The sequence below is a fragment of the Watersipora subatra genome, chromosome 7 (genome assembly GCF_963576615.1).
Source record: "Watersipora subatra chromosome 7, tzWatSuba1.1, whole genome shotgun sequence".
Lineage (NCBI taxonomy): Eukaryota > Metazoa > Bryozoa > Gymnolaemata > Cheilostomatida > Watersiporidae > Watersipora > Watersipora subatra.
In genome coordinates this window covers 22,434,211-22,450,985 of record NC_088714.1, presented here as the reverse complement: position 1 = coordinate 22,450,985, position 16,775 = coordinate 22,434,211, and the positions used below count along the sequence as shown (strand labels likewise).

At 33.9% G+C, this 16,775-nt stretch overlaps 1 protein-coding gene across 1 annotated transcript; it reads left to right on the top strand.

The window, feature by feature from the left end:
• Nucleotides 1-1,242: 1,242 nt before the first annotated feature.
• Nucleotides 1,243-15,226, top strand: LOC137400213 (monocarboxylate transporter 9-like). Its single transcript, XM_068086540.1, has 9 exons — nucleotides 1,243-1,291; nucleotides 2,700-2,846; nucleotides 5,048-5,191; nucleotides 6,626-6,808; nucleotides 9,263-9,396; nucleotides 11,413-11,794; nucleotides 12,740-12,922; nucleotides 13,192-13,356; nucleotides 14,603-15,226. The coding sequence occupies exons 1-9, from the start codon at nucleotides 1,246-1,248 to the stop codon at nucleotides 14,749-14,751; spliced, it is 1,533 nt and encodes a 510-aa protein (XP_067942641.1). The 5' UTR covers nucleotides 1,243-1,245; the 3' UTR covers nucleotides 14,752-15,226.
• The last annotated feature ends 1,549 nt before the right edge of the window (nucleotides 15,227-16,775 follow it).

Below are 16,775 nucleotides of genomic sequence, written 5' to 3'. Positions count from 1 at the left end.
TTGGACACAAATGCATCAAGCATACGTCTAACTAAACCATAAGATACCAAATGCAAGAGATCTGATTACATAACTTTAAAGAGTTCAAAACAGAGACTAAAGAGGTAAAGTAAACTTTAAAAAAAACCAATCAGTACTCAATAGAACATTTGAGCATAAAAAACCAAACTTCATTTATTATTAACTAAGCTACAAAATTTATCCTTACTTTTATGGTAGAATATTTTATAAGAAAATTGAATTTGTTAACAATCTATACTGTTCTATTAGGTTAGATGAAACAGGTTTTTTATAATTGGTTTCTATGCACCAGACTTAGCAACTTTATAAGAGCAGACTTACCAGACGTTACAACCCGAGCCTATCCTTGGTCTATCGGTAGCCTCATGATCCTAGTTGACCTTGAAGTATGTAAACTAGAAGAGGCTTTTCTCTTCACAGATGTTATGCTTTTTAAAACTGACCTGTAATCAACCGTACCACACATGTACACTCTCACAAGCACGCCATAGCAAAATAAACTTTGCTTTCAGAGTTATAAGCTTACAGACTATCAAAATGGAGAATGTCAAGACAGCAGAGAAGGAAGAGGCTAAACATATAAATAAAATTTGTATAATATAAAAATAACTTCAGTTTGGTCTAAATTAATTTTTAAATTTGTTGAATTTAACCAGTTTGAGAATGAAAAACCAGCAAAAACTTAGCAGTGACAAGTTACTATAGCTTAATACTAGACAAAACGAGCAACGTCTGCTGTGCATTGTGCATACTTTAAGTGGCTCATCTGCGTCTTTTAATGTGACAGACGTTGGCCATCATCAACACTGTATCTGCATACTAGACAGCTGTCAAAGGTCAACGTCAAATCATCCAAGGTCACAAGCTACTTGCAGTCGCTGCTGTTTGTACTTACTGATAAGTTGCATCTAATAAAACTAGGTATGTCTTTAGTTATCTTATAACCGCTTATTGATTCTATTTAGGAATTGAATGTATTGGTTTCAGCCTAAGATCACACTATAAAATTCTAATTATTCATTTAGCGAATAAACTTTCCTTTTTTGCATGTTTTGCTGCCTTCATATTTGCCATGTCACTGTATATTTATGCTTAACACTCTAGAAGCAAGTTTAGTTATTGCTTGCTTGTAAAAGCATTAAAAACTTCATCGTGAATAGGTTTGTCAATAGCTTGATTGTCTATAACCTTTTCAGCAGATCGACTAAAAGAGAAGTTGAGACTATGGCTCTACCTATAGACCGTGGATGGGGCTGGGTTGTTACCTTTTGTAAGTTATAGAGAACTAAATTGTAAATATGTAGATAAAAGAACCCCCATCTGAGAGCGTAGTGAAGGTTTGATCTTGTAGGCAAGCTGGTATGTTCTAGCCTAAAGCATACACACCAGATATGTAAAATTACTAGAAAATTTCTAAACATTTATTTTTGTCTATTTCTTCTAAACTTTTTTATTGACTATTTGTGCCGATTCTATTTAATGCGTTTAGTTTTATTGCAAAAACGTCTCGTTTGCTTTTTACAATGGTTTTCATGTGTAAAAAACATTAGAGATCACTGCCAGCATTTTGATCTTCTAGTTTCTCCCTTAAAGATGAACTTGCAGAAGATTTTATTAAATTTCATCAGAAAGTATTTATTTATTTTCTATCATTTGTGATTGTTGTTGATGTTTAAGGTGGTTTGACTGCCAGAATGTTTCAAGATTAAATTTGTCAGAACCTGGTTGTGGTTAAAACGCCTAGAAGAAAAATACATGAGAAATGACGTCACTAGTTGCTATCGTTGCTATAGTTGGTATCGGTTTTGCACTCAAGTTGCAGTGTTTCATGCATGTTCAGTACATGTTAAATTTGCCTCCATCGGTATTCCCTCTTTGAGATGGCATGTTGAAATGTTAAGGATTTTAATTATGTATTTTACTTACTTAGTATACAATACTTCATATACATACATGTACATACACGTATAGCTAAAAATTCAAAAATTTGCAGCCTCCATGTTATAGATGTAGTGAAGCTAAGAATGGAAGGCTTTCCATGTGATGTTTGATGAGTAAATTGGATGAATACAAAAAAATATAACTAATATTAAACTTTGCTGACTTTTGAGCTCTTGTATTTATGATTTTTTTTAATGTTTGAGGTGATCAGACTGCCAGGATGTTTCAAAATTTAAATTGGCAAAACTTGATTGCAGTTAAAATGCTCAAATCAAGTGGAAATGTGATTATGTCCCCTATAATTACAAAGAGACCGACTAAACAGAGATGTGTTACAGTAGTGCTGTAATTTGAACGCACTAGCCGATATCAACTATGGAAATGATATTACTTAGTGACACCATTTCGGCACGTATTTTTCTTCTGTGTGTTTTGACTGTGATCAAGTTTTGTCGATTTTATTCTTGAAGCATGTTGACAGTCAGATCACCTCAAACATCAACAGCAGTTGCCAATAATAGAAAAATACTAATAATTTCTAGAAAAAATCTATCAAGTTCTGTCTAAGTTTGTTTTTAAGTGAAAACTAGAAAATAAAAATGCTGGAAGTGATCTCTAATGTGTGAAACTGTCTAATACATGAAAGTGATTAGTGGAAAGCCACGCATATGTTAACACATCTTTAATTAGGGCTGCTACTTAAAAAAAGGATTGCATTTGATGTCATGTCTGTTTAGCCTGCGGCTGTCTCTTCCTTTGGACTGCTGGCTTTGGTAAAAGTCGAGGCATTATTCTTGTTGAACTTATGGAAGTCTATCCAGAAAAATCAGCTACTTCTTTTCTCTGGATATTCAGTCTAGCTGGACTGGTTAACCGGATTTCAGGTATGTTTTCAGTGTAAGTTCAGCGGATTGAGATTTTGTAGACAAAAACAGCCCAAAAACAATACTGATGATCGTTTTAAAAATATACAATAGGCAAAACATCTCCACTCTGTTAAACCGTCTGTTTGTTGCTTTTTGGTTGAAATCTGTGTTTCTTCATTACAAGTATTGACTTCTGCAGGTCAATAAGTTAAAAAATGGGGTTTACAAGGATATGCGCATAACTAAGAGTGACAAGCCAAAAACTAGGGCCAAATGAAAAAACTGGCAGCAAAAGCAAATTCTGATGTAAAAAACAGTGATGGCTGCAGAGAATGATTCAATGTAATTGAGCTATTGATAAATGGAGACATGCTGTGTCATGCAACCAATTGCAACAACTAGGACAATAGGAGATGGTTTTACAGCCAGAATTATGAGTTTGAGAAAATATGGAACTTTAAAGCGGTCTGCAAGTTTGCCCATCTTGGTAGAATCATTTGCAAAAAATATAACTTTGATTCAGAATTTTCCTACCTAGCCTACTGCCATCCGATTTTTAAAAGGCAGCTGTCAGGTTGATAAGAGCTAAATCTTAAAGTTATACAGTTAAATATTTCTTTCTTATATCTAGGATAACAATATTCTTGAATTCAGCCAGCAATAAATGCCATGCAAAACTTTAAAGTGCTGCCATAAAACCTTTTAAAATCTGTAAAAAGTCTCCAACCCAGCGTATGCAAAAATATAGCCAATGCAAAAATCAGCGCCACCGCTAATTGCTTGGAAAATCATTATCATACTTTGGTAGTGGACCGCATATTTGTTGGCATCTAAACTGAGTAGAGACATTTACTGATGATAGGGGGACCACAGCTGTCAAACTTCATGGTCGCCTTGGTGTAATTTTAAGGTCAAATTGTTTAAATTGAAAAGCAATCAACAAAGAAAACGGATTAAAAAGCTGATATGCTAAAGGAGAGAAGTGCTGTAGCAATTATCAATAAAACTAATTGAAAAAAACTGCAGCGTTTTATCAAATTTATCCTTTATTGATTGGTACCACTTAAATCATCATCCTCTATAATTTGCTAAATATATTTTAAACTCTTAAACCTATTTAACTGTTTACTTACCATGTTTGCATCATGAATATGTTGCAAGATACTACATGGTAGTTTCTAACGTTAATTTGTTAATACGAGTTCATGAAGTAGACAAAAATGGTTAAGGCAAGTTTACCATAAAAACAGATGCAACTCATAAAGGAAATTTATAGCTTGAACTTCAAGGACTTACAACAAGTTGAAACAAGTTTGAATTTGAGTCAAGATACCCACAATTTTTTTATACCATCAACAGAATTGCTTAGGAATTTGCATATAGTAATACACACACAACATGGTCTTTTATAGTTTTGTAATCTGTCACTTCTTCTAAATATTAACTAGAATAAATTAAGGTTTAGAGGCTATAACTCAATTTTTATTTTTGAATTTTTTATACGATGCATTGGTTTAATATATTATATTAGCTATGCAACTCAAATAAGTAATAAAAAAGTTATTGAAACTGTTTTCAAACGTACTTTAATTTAGCCGCAAAAAAAAACAAGGAGAAAAAGGATATTGAAACTGATTAACTTTAGAGAACATTAGCAGTAACCATGGCAATGCTCAAGATTTGTTATATCTTAAATCTGATAGTCTGCAGGTGGGTGTGTAAGAAACTTGAGCTCAGAAAACAGATGGAGTTTTGTAGCCAAATATTTTTGGCGATCTGGTGAAAAGCATGAAAAACGTATTCACATGAAACTGAATGAAATCAGCTAAAACTGTGTAAATACACCTCATTCGCACAGGCTAACAAAAACACACAAACAACCACAAACTGGGAAATAGTAATATACATGTAGATTAAAACTCAAAGGAGAAACTCTTTTTAATTTTAGTAGTGATCAAAGATGTGTACAAGCTTTCATGAGTCAAAGCTTTATCTCCAGTTTAACAGCCTATATTGGATTAGCGCCTTTAAACTTACATAGTTGAAATATCTGGTGTTATACAGGATCTAAACCAGCAGCTTTTAAACAGTAATTGACTTACCTGTGCTGACTTATGTCATGAACAATACAATGCAACACTCATTTTTACAGATTCTTCTCTTTCATTGAATTCAAATGCACAGGAGTTTAATACTTTCCAATATTTCTTATTTTGTAGGCCCATTCAATGGATGGCTGTTAGCGAGAACCTCATCAAGATGCGTGGCAATGTTAGGCGTTGGAATTATGACGCTAAGTTTGATAGCATTTGCTTATGTGCCATGCTTTGAGTGTATGTATATAAGCTATGGAGTCTTCTATGGTTAGTAACGTTTAAATTATTCCTACTTCTTTAATCAAGTATTTACAAATAAGTTAATCATTTACTTCTGTACTGTTATTAATATATTTTCTTTGCTGTTTTATAAGTTTTAGTTTAAACATATAGAACATATAGAAATTCTATTTTGCGTATCAAATATTTTAATAATTAAAATATACTTTCACTAAAATTTTGGTAGATTTCATAAAAGACCTATTGCTGATGACGATTGACTTCTAAAAATACTTGTAATGTGAATTATATATATAGCATTATGAGTTAGCAATTCTGATGGAAATACAGTCAAACATGGATAACTCGTCCACAGATAGCTCGAACACATGGTTAATTCAAACATTTCCTTTGGTCCGTTCCCACGTAATGATAAATTGCTATAGATAACTCGAACTCAACACTGTTAATTCGAACTGTTTTTTTTGCCCAACAGCTACCGAAACGGTTGTTATCGCTTTAGAAAATCACTTTATTCAAAGCCATAGAGGTAAACTTCATCTTTTCGTAATTCATAAGCGTCGTTATTACCACCATCGGCAAAATATTTTTGTCAACGACTTTTCTAAAGGTTTGGTGAAATTTGATTTATACTGCGATACAATGAATAGCACGGACTAGCCGGGTAACGTGCGCAAGAATTTTCGCCACGCACATACAAAACAAAAATCGCATGTTGTTTTGTATGTGCGTGGCGAAAATCCTTGAGTGCGTGACTCGGCTAGCCCGTGATGAATAGTTTTCCGACGTTGATTCCGTGTTAAATCAACGTCGGAATGTTGAATGTTTAAAACGTCTTAAAAAATGTTGTAATTAAACTTTAACGTTGTCTGAGCTACAAAAAACTATTCATCGTTTGACCTAAACACAGAATACGTGTGTACATTCAATAAGTATCTATTAAAAAAGCGTGAGTGATATAGAATGTACGTAAAACCTCGTAAAACTTCTAATTGAACTGCCTCGGAGTGTTGCTCTTAACGAATCCCAGGTAAAGTAAGGTAATCTGCATAAACTTCAAGAAAAAACGGCAAAATTGATCGTGGGTAAAACCCCAAAAGAAAAAAAATGTCTTTTCTTTTGAGCATTTCAACAACGATCAAGTTTTGCCAATGTCAATCTGAAAAACGTCCTGACAATAACATCACCTCAAACAACAAACCAATCTCAAGTGATAGAAAAATCTCTATACTTTTTCATGAAAACGTTTTAAACTTTACATTAGAAGCATTTAATTTGAAACAAGCCATTTGTGCTTTTGATTTATATTATAGTTTGTATATGTACATGTATCTACTAATAAATAAGTAAATATATGGACTTGTGACAGTGCTCTGATAACTTGAATGCTCTGATAATTCGAACACTTTTGCTCGGTCCCTTGAAGTTCGAGTTATCCATGTTTGACTGTATTTTTAACAGGAGTCGGCAGTGGTATGGTGCTGCTGACACTATATACGGCTTCAGCACCATACTTTGACAAGAAGCGTTCTCTGTCTGTTGGCTTGACAGCTGCTGGTTCAGGTCTTGGTATGACTGTAATAGCTATCTTGTTACGGCAGTTGTTCGACCACTACACATTCTCCAGCGCCATTCTGCTCAGTGGTAAGAGTTTCTTTGAAACGCTTATTAGCGAATGAGAAAAAGTAGGTACCTTTTATCGTAAATATAACAAAGCAGTATGTAATGGTATTGTAAAACAAAATGAAAATGTCAAAACTATATAGAACCTATATGAAAGAAGTCTAAACTTCTAAAGAAGCGAAAGGTTTCATGTGTTTGAATAATAAATTTATGAGAGTAGAGAGCAAGAAAAAAAGGTCTTTATGATTTGTGAAATCCTCATATTTTGGAGAGCATCACGAGGGCAAAAAAATAGCAAAATTCTAAGATTTTAAACATTTCTAAATAGTTAAAACTCGGAATTACTGATTGGATCTTAAAAAAGTAAACACTATACATACCCCTGTTGCATGATTATATACAAAGAACTAATATGTGGATAAGATTTGTTTCAAGGTACTCGGAAACTTCAAAGATATCTGTTGTGGTTTTGACTTTGAGAGAGTAAGTTTGACCAAAGAGTGCATAGCCAACTAACTCTGTAAGACAAGTTTGAGTTTTGACTTGTAAAGAAAGCTTTGAACTAACTTCAGGCTTTTAGTCTAATTGGTTGCTGATTCACATTATTTGAACTGTGGTGGTGCTAAAACCAGTGGCAAGCCAGCAATTGAGCAATTGAGCTAACTCCATCCTGATCAAAATCAGTTTAAAAAACTACTACTTCAAAAATTAAAGCAAATAAAAAACTTTACCAGTAGGTATTTAGAATATAGAAGCAAAGAGAAAGAACTATTTATATTAAACAGAAACAGTCTATTAGTTTATTATTTTGAGCACAAAACAATGAAAAATCTTAATTGTATACTACTATTGTCTTCAATTTTATTTTATTTTTAATTGTTGTCAAAATGTTGAGCCACACCTCAAGGATCTTTTTTGTGTAAGATACTTTATTCTTTATTGAATAATGTACGTGTAATAAAATTTTCATCTGACACTAACATTCTATTGAACTAAATATAATTATATTTGTATTTTTCTTTTTTATGATCATTATAATTGAAACTACCAATATTTAAGTTTTGTGCCGTGTATACTAAGATCTGGGGATATTATAGAAAAATTTGACATCATTTCAGTTTGGAACGAAGATAAAAATTAATATTTACATTGGAAAGCTAAGCATATATCTATTACGATTGCTTTGAAAAATGTATAGCAAGCCTTCCAGACCTTTCAGAGAACAAAGTGTTGATAGTGTTTCAGGTCATATCCAGAATTTAAACTTTTTAAGCTGCGCTATTTAATCTAATGGAACTTTATTTTGTATTTCACCAACTCTGTTTTTGTTAGATGTTTTGTTACTAATTTGTGTTTCTGCCATTTCTTCTCAGCCAGGATTGTTTAAAAGTTTTTAATTCAGTACGATACCATTTCACAAGTGAATCTACCTTCTAGAAAAGTGGTAACACCAGGCTATCACTGGTGTCGTTTTCATATCAGTGGTATAACTCTGTACAGCTGTGGTTCAGCGGTCAGGGAACTGACTAATGACCAGTATGTAGTGGTTCAAATCGCTTAAGGTCCATTGGTGGGGTTAAGAAGGGTGTCCAGCAGCAATTGCTCTTGTGCCAAATTTGGTCACTGAGCCAGTTTCCCCACCTGTACCCCAGTGTGAATGAGAAGGGTGACTAGCAACCATGCGGGACTAAAAGCAAAACCTGACAAAGGGTGGAAGAGCTCCCTTGTGAGCCAACAACTAGCTAACTAGAGATGGTGTCTCAATAAAAACACCCAACAGAAGGCAATGACCAGCGTCTGTTGAAACCTGCCAGAACAGTCATGGTTTTTAGAAGTGAGGGGAGAACCATGATCACCAGCATCATGACAGGATGTTAGAAAGAGAGATCTCTGTACAGATCTGTACTTTGTACAATTTATTAAAAACTGTCTTAAACAAAAAAGAGGTTTTTTTTTTACACAGTATAGTATATGGCTAGTAGTAGGGCAGAAGTGTAATACCCAATTTCAAACATTTTGTTTTAAGTTTATACTACCTGATATAGACAGTTATGACCAGTGTCTAAACACTCTTAATGTTGAAGAGCTAAATGTGTTATTGGACACGGGCTGCCTAAAATACTCAAATCATATCTCCAACCTGTCTGACCATCTATTACATTCCTACTTTCCCAAAAAACCTCTACACCTTATACCAGACACCAACACCTTGCCAATTTACGTTATAGTACAGTGTTATGCAAAAAGATCTTTGTTTTAATACAGATAATTTAATTTAATACACAAAAATAGTAGAGTAATAATAAACATTACTTTACTATTTTTGGTTTTGTGTTTATCTTATGGTCTAATTTGCTCGAAACGGCCTTGACACTGTAAATAAAGTTAATATCTCTTTGTTCTTCAATACCCACCCAGTTTAACAGCACCTTTTCTATTCATTGTTTAAACTTATTTTCAAACTGTCTCTTACAGCTGGGGTCTGCTTACAAAACATGGTACTAGCGGCTCTCATTCGTCCTTTCTCTTACTACTCTAAATGGGTGACACCAAGCGATGACAAAGTTGGTGGAGTTGAAAAGAACTCTTCTAGCTGCCCTTTGAGCGAGGTGATTGGTTATTTCTTTTTGCTCATAGCGCATTAATTCTTTACTACTTTGCAATTTAGCTTTTGTGGCTTTAGTAATTCGCCAGTAAACAAATATTTATGGAAAGTTTTTTAAAATTCAAAGTAAATAAAAACTAAAATAAAAAACTAAAATAAATAATATACATAAATTTCTCTCATACTCTGGCCATGTGAGATCCCTCTACTAGCATCATTCTGATAGCAGTCACCATGATTTACTGTTTTGTTTGTAACACTTTGTAAAGTAAAAGAGGTCAAAGTGCTTGTGACTCCCTGTCTCTTAAACACCAACAACCTTCGTAAATTGTTTAATGAGCCTAAAAGAGAAAAAAATGCTCTCGATTAATGAAAAAGTAGCATTATGATATCTGAGTCAATTAGCATCTATTTCGTGGGTTTTTACTTTTCCTGAAGTATGGGGTGCTAGTCTGCTTATTCGCAAAAAGTGAGAGATTATCGTATTTGCATTCCTATTTTGCATGAACGCCATGTTTTTATCATTCTGGTTGAAAGCTTGAAAAGCTCTTTATTTGGTTTAATATTAACATGGTAAACATTTTGGCAGGGTTTAAGATATATTCTCATTCTCTAGCTTAATTCTGTATGTTCAACCTAGATAAATGTCCTGTGTTGCATGGGTAATAAAAGCAGCATATAAACAGTAGCAAGTAGTGTAGATGCCATTGGCTAAGTTGAATAATAGCAAGTTAGCTAATTAGAAAATTAGCTAACTTGAGCAACTTGAGCTAGTAACTTAAGCTGGTCTTAATCTTGACTGTAATTAGCCAGCTAGTGAAACCAGCTTGTACTCATTATGTGTGACATTACTCATCAAGAACTTTCCCAATCAATGTTTACAAGCATGCTAATAGTAACCAATAGTATTTTCACAAGTGCTTCAAGCATGTGTATTTTAGTTAATGTAAGCATATGACCATAATTATTGCATTTTTCAGCTATGTAGCTGTTTGACCTAGTAAATAGAATGTTTGCCTGCAGACCTGGAAAATCTGAGTTCCAATCCAGCGTGAAGCAGAGTTTTTGTAGCTAAAAATAACTTGCTATAACTGGACACACGAATGATAGATCAATAAACAAATGACAAACACTGGCATATATACATATAGATTACTACATTTTTCCACTTTTTCCTCACCGTTCCGCTTGTTCATTCACATACTATCCTGTCTGCCCACTCAGTTCTATACGCTCTACATTATTAATCCTTGTGGTTGTTAACATCTTTGTTTAATCCTAGACACAGACTTCTAATCACTCGCTACCTTCCTCATTTTCTCTCTCCTTCTCCCTCTCTATCTCTCTCCATCTCTATCTGTATCTCTCTCTCTCTCTCTCCCTCTCCCTCCCTCCCTCCCTCTCTATCTCTCTTTCTCTCTCTCTCTCGCCACCACACCACCAAACCTTGCTTCCAAGTAGTTGGATTACAAGAGTGCACCATCACTCCCAGATGTACTGCCTCCGGGGGTCCGGGTAGCCAGAGGTCGGGCGGTGCTAATGCTGTTCTTCAGTTTGTTGAAGGCGACCTGCTCCTCCTCCGTCCATCTCCAGGACTCTCCCTTCGCAGTCAACCGGTGCAAGGGATGTGCTATTGTGGCGAACTCTGGAATGTATTGTTGGTGGTAGCCGACTGTCCCGAGGAACCCTTGGAATTCCTTAATTCTCTCTCTCCCCCTCTCTCTCTCTCCCTCTCTCTTTCTCTCTCTCTCTCTCTCTCTCTCTCTCTCTCTCTCTCTCTCTCTCTCTCTCCCTCTCTCTCTCTCTTCTCTCTCTTCTCTGTCTCTCTCTCGCAATCAACTGTTTCATCACTCTATTCTTTTGCTCATCTGCCTTCTTCACCAATCTCTTACATACCAACTCACCTATTTGCCATCCTACATGTTTGCGAAACCCAACTTTTCACACGTTTACTTACCTTTACTCACACTTTTTACCATATAATAGTCTTTAAATGCAAAGTTACTAGTTTATTTTACAGAAAAATTGTGATGATCAAAACACATCACTTGGCTTAAATATGTCAAAGACAAGTGAAGAAAACTGTCAAAAGCTATTCCACTCCGCCCCAGGAAACATCGACAATCTTTCTACCGACAGTTCAGAAGATATGGTTGGAGACAACCATTTATCTTCCAATAAAATTATAAGTTGCAGCCAACCGAAACTAAATGGTTTAGAATCTATTTCTGCGACTGCCAACTCAAAAGTCAGACAAGCTGACAAGAAAAAACGAAAGAAGAAATTTAATTGGAAGCTTGCTTGGGATCCAAAAACCATAGCATTAGGACTATCTTTGTTGGTTTACTGCAGCGGATTTAATGCGAGTCTGCAGTGCATTCCTCCTCTAGGAAAAGAGATAGGTGAGCATAGATATGATAAAGGTTTTGAGCGGCTAGGGTGCTGATTCCTAGTTATCTGTTTTATTAAATATACTTGCGTTAGACATTACATGCATATCAATCAACGCTGACAAGCAAAAATGGCATTTGTTTAGAATTGACTCTCTCTACCAATCAGGTTGTCTAGCTTCAATATCGTAAACATAAGCAAAATTTTTTATTGTGAAATCAAAGAACAAACAGGCTCTTTCACTAGATCTATATCAATACCTTACACTTTGTCATTGTGTGTTTGTGTCTGTTAGTTCACATTTTGTGAATTATTTTATCCAAACTTTACACTCATATGCTCTGCGTCTTTTGTCAGGTTACTAGAAATATTTGGCTTCAAAAATCCGGCTTGTTCCTGAGAACCCGCCGCTTAAACACCCACCTGCAGGATATCTGATTGAACATAAAAAAAATCTTGAACTTTGTCGGGCTTACTTACTACACATAGGCTTTTTCTTCTGTCAGATTGCTAAAAATATTTCATTTTAAAACTCTGGCTGGTTCCTAAAAAACAGCCGCCTGAAGACAGGCTTGCAGACTATCAGATTAAAAATAAAATAAAGCTCGAGGACTGCCATGCTTACTGATTGATCTATAAGTTTGTAATAATTATAAATCTATACTGTAATATCATTTACTGTTCATAAACGATGAAAAATATTAACAGAGCATTTCTAAGCTCATATTGTATGTAATAAGGTACAAACAAGTTGCATAAACCTTATGACGTTATGAACAAGAATCATATAATATACATGTATTTATCTTCAGTATTGTTATTTTATGATCCAAACTTGCCAAATCTATGAGAAACATCTCATAGTATGAATTGCATCAGCCGTTCTGTTTGCACTCATGATGATCGTTTTTTTTATTTGAAATATAACGATATTTTATGATTCTATTACTACATAGGGCTGAGTAAAAGTTTAGTCAGCATGCTGTTGTCAGCTGGTGGAATAGCGGATATGCTTATGAAGGTCTTCAATGGCTGGTTGGCTGATAAGAAGCTTATATCACCTTCAACACATCTGGCGCTTTGTATGGCTGTCTCAGCAGTTACAGCTTTATTGTGTGCAACACTACATAATACAGCAGGTGAAATAATTGCTATAAATTTTGTAATGTATAACATTTTTGTAAAATAATATATTGTTGTAAAATACTTAACGTTTGTTAATTAACACGAAAAAAATGGAAGTACTTGAAAAACAAAATTAATGCAGAGAAATGGGCTCTGCTGAGACTGTTTGCCTGACTCTCATATTGGAATTAATATGAAAGTTTTATGTTTATAGCATGTCCATTCTGTCAATTGAGCCTAGAAAAGAGTAGAGAGCTCTCTATTTTACTTTATTTGCTTGTAGGCCTAGTAGCCATGTTGATTGGAATCACCTTCGCAGGTACATCCGTGTATACTTTGATGCCTGTTACGTGTACCCAGCTGTTTGGAAAACAAAACCTCGAAAGCGCCATGTCAATAATTTTTTTTTATATAGGGATATCCAACATCGTCATGACCTTCAGCATAGGTAAATACTATCAATGTTAGACATTAAGTATTAGTAATGCTAAACACTATTAAAATTCTTTAAAATGATATAATTGCCTTTAATTGGTTAAAATATACTTTAACACAACAGAATACCGAGTATACAGCAGACCTTTAAGTTATTCTTGACCATGACTTGCATTGTACTACTCTTGGTAAAAGTTGAACAGGTAAATCTGCTCATACATTTTATATAGGAGTTATAGTAACTAAATTACCCATGAGAAATTACCCATGAGAATTAAATTTACGTATGTTCAAGTAAATCTAGTCATATTTTAACTTTGCAGCTGTCTGAGAATAAATACTTTGGCTGGCTTGTACTGAAATGATCAATATTAGCTCTTGCTATGCACAATTTATTTTTTTACTTGGAAATCATTTAATATTCAGCAATGCTTCAAAATAGTTTTAATGAGTTGTTGTAACTAATGAAATAAAAGGGCTATAAAAAGATTTTGATACCAAGTTAATCAGCATTAGACAACAACTTGAAAAAACATATAAATGGTTGCAAATGATTATTATGAATTTCAACACAATAAAATTTCTGACTGGAGCTGAGAGACTATTCTGATATTTATTGTAATATGTCTGACAGCAATGATATAGAGGGAGACCATATAACAGAAAACTGCCCTTTTATGTTACATAAAATAGAAAATCAACTATTAAATAGATCGGATTATAAATAGTTTTTTTTCTTCTAGGTAACTAATAAACTGTTACTGCTAACCAATAACCAGCACCATGACTAGCTATGCTACTGCTCATGTGGGTCTTCATTGCACCTTCTTTTTCTTGTCTTTTTTACTGTTATAAACTTTTTTAATGAAATAAAACTAACAAACTATACAATTAGATGAATATATATCACCAGGAATAAAAATGCTGAAAGTTAGAATTTCATGCAGTAGTTTATTGAAGAAGGTTATAGTTTAACTTTGTTCTCAAAGAAACTAACTTGGGGATAAAATCTACAAAAAGAAGCAAACTGCTATATTTGCCAGAGTAAGCGTTAAATAATATTACACAAATTCTTGCTCCATTTTTAATTTAAAACTAGGTTTCGAAGTTTTGAAGACAAAATAGATAAAATATTTTTCTTAAATTCCCTTTTGTGTTTTAGAGTTTAACATTTTAAACAATGAACAATGGCATTTAGTCATATTGACATTTAGTCATATTGACATTTGTTGATCTTTAACAATATATTGTATTTGTAGGTGGAATATACGACGCAACAGGTCAATGGAGCTATGTTTACTACTATATCTCTGCTTTTGCATTCTTGGGTTGTTTCTTAATGTCTCTTCTAACTTTTTTCAACTGGAGACAGGAGCGAGTAACAAATGAGCCTAACAAACTTGCTTGAAACTTATAAGAGACATTTTTAATAAGTCACAAATGTAAGTTTTGAATTTGTAAGTTTAGAAAACTCTTAAATTTAGAAGTTGAGGTCCTCATGCTATGTTGATGTACTGTAATAACCATCTGTATATGTTCTATCTATTTTTCTTTTTCAAGTTTGCTGCTCCACATATATTAAACAGTACATTTCAACAGTTTCATTTGTTGTAATAGTATCAGGCATTTAATTTCCATTTTCATAGAAACACTTAATTTGATTGTTCTATTATATGACATATGTTTGTACAAGTAAACTGATTCCATTTTGGTGGCATTCTTTTTTAATAGAAATTTTTTAGAGCTTTTTGTAAAAAACCTTACATAAATAAATAGTGATTTGGTACAAATACATTTATTCATGTTTATATAAAGACTTTTTATTCTTTATGGTAAAGCATTGAAAGTTAAATTCAACTAAATATATTAGGATAGCTGCTTGCTTCTGGTTCCATTGAAGTCTCCTGTGCATTATCTATGTATGTAATAATTTATTGTCAATAATTTCATGGAAAACAGAAATGCTTTCCAAATTATGTCAAACAGGAATCATAAAAGAACAACAGTTAGTCAATCATATAAAATAAATGGTTTGACATATATAGCATTTAAAATACCTTTCTCTGTAAAGAGAGCAAATATTAGGTAGAAGATTAATTAAAAAGCTAGCGATAATATTTTAAAAATAATTGTTAGATTATGTCTGCAATTTTGTTCACGCCAAGTTGAAATAAGTTGAAAACCTGTATTTGTCATGTAAAAAACGAGAACATAATCCTTGAAAGATCTTGAAACTTACAATTGACATAAAATAAACATTTAGCAAAAACAAAGTAAGAAAATGCAAAGATTAAAAAGAATTTTCACATAAGTAAAAATGCTGGAATACTATGTCTGTTTGCAATTACTTTTTTTGCAATACTTTTTGGGATTACTCTTTTTTGCAACTGTAAATGAAGCTTGAAAGACTCCATCACTGTGTACCACGCCATTCTCAATAAACTGAACATTTGTAGTGAAGATATGTATGTATATATGTATTTGTACATAATAAAATATATAGTGAGGTACATATATATAGAAGGCGCACAGGTGATCTGCTCTGGCTTGTGCTCCTGCCTTTTTATATAAGTGCTTTGGTGAGTAGGCTCCGTCCTTTCTGTACCAGTTGCCAAGCCCCATTCGTGGCCATCTGCCGGTAGCTAGGTCAAGTCAGAGAACCGGCCCAAACACAGGCCGGGCCAAATGTGTTTGAGCCGGTTGGTCTAGACACAGGGCTGGCTGGCTCTCAACACACAAGAAACATAAATCATTATTCAAGTTCACTTTAAAAGAGTTCAGTACAAAGGGCTAGTATAGCTAGTTCACAAGGCTAACTGTATTCAGTATCCCTCTCATCATAAACTATTTATATCATGTGTACACAGATAAGTATAATAAAAATTCTAGCTGCTGACAGCAACTGATTTGTCTCTATGACCAGTTTTAGTGAAGCATGCCAGACCTCGTAAACTAATGCCTCCTATCAATCAAATGCAATAAAAAATGAACTCTTCCAGTCCGGCAAGACTAAATTTACTTAAGTATAGATGTACTTGCATGATCTATGGAGACTAATGAAGCGTTTTTAAATCATAAAATATCTTAAATCATAGAGGGATTCTTTGTTGCATTATGGTTCTTTGCATAATGTGAGGGCACGGAGACAATCTATTTGCTGTATAACTTGCTCACAGCTTTTATTGGCAGAGGTTTTTGCATCAGGGAGCTAGCAAAAGTAGGATCACAAGCTATTATGTGAGCTTGAATGCAACTATTCATTCTCCTCTCTGTACTTTATGATGCAGCTTTGCAATTTCTTAAAATGCTGATCATTTTTATGATTACGATCAACTGAGCAAAATGCTCTGATGATCTCCTACAACAAGAACAATAACTCAGAATTCAAGTAATACTTATTCGCCATAGTAATGGCCGAGCTAGTGAATGTTG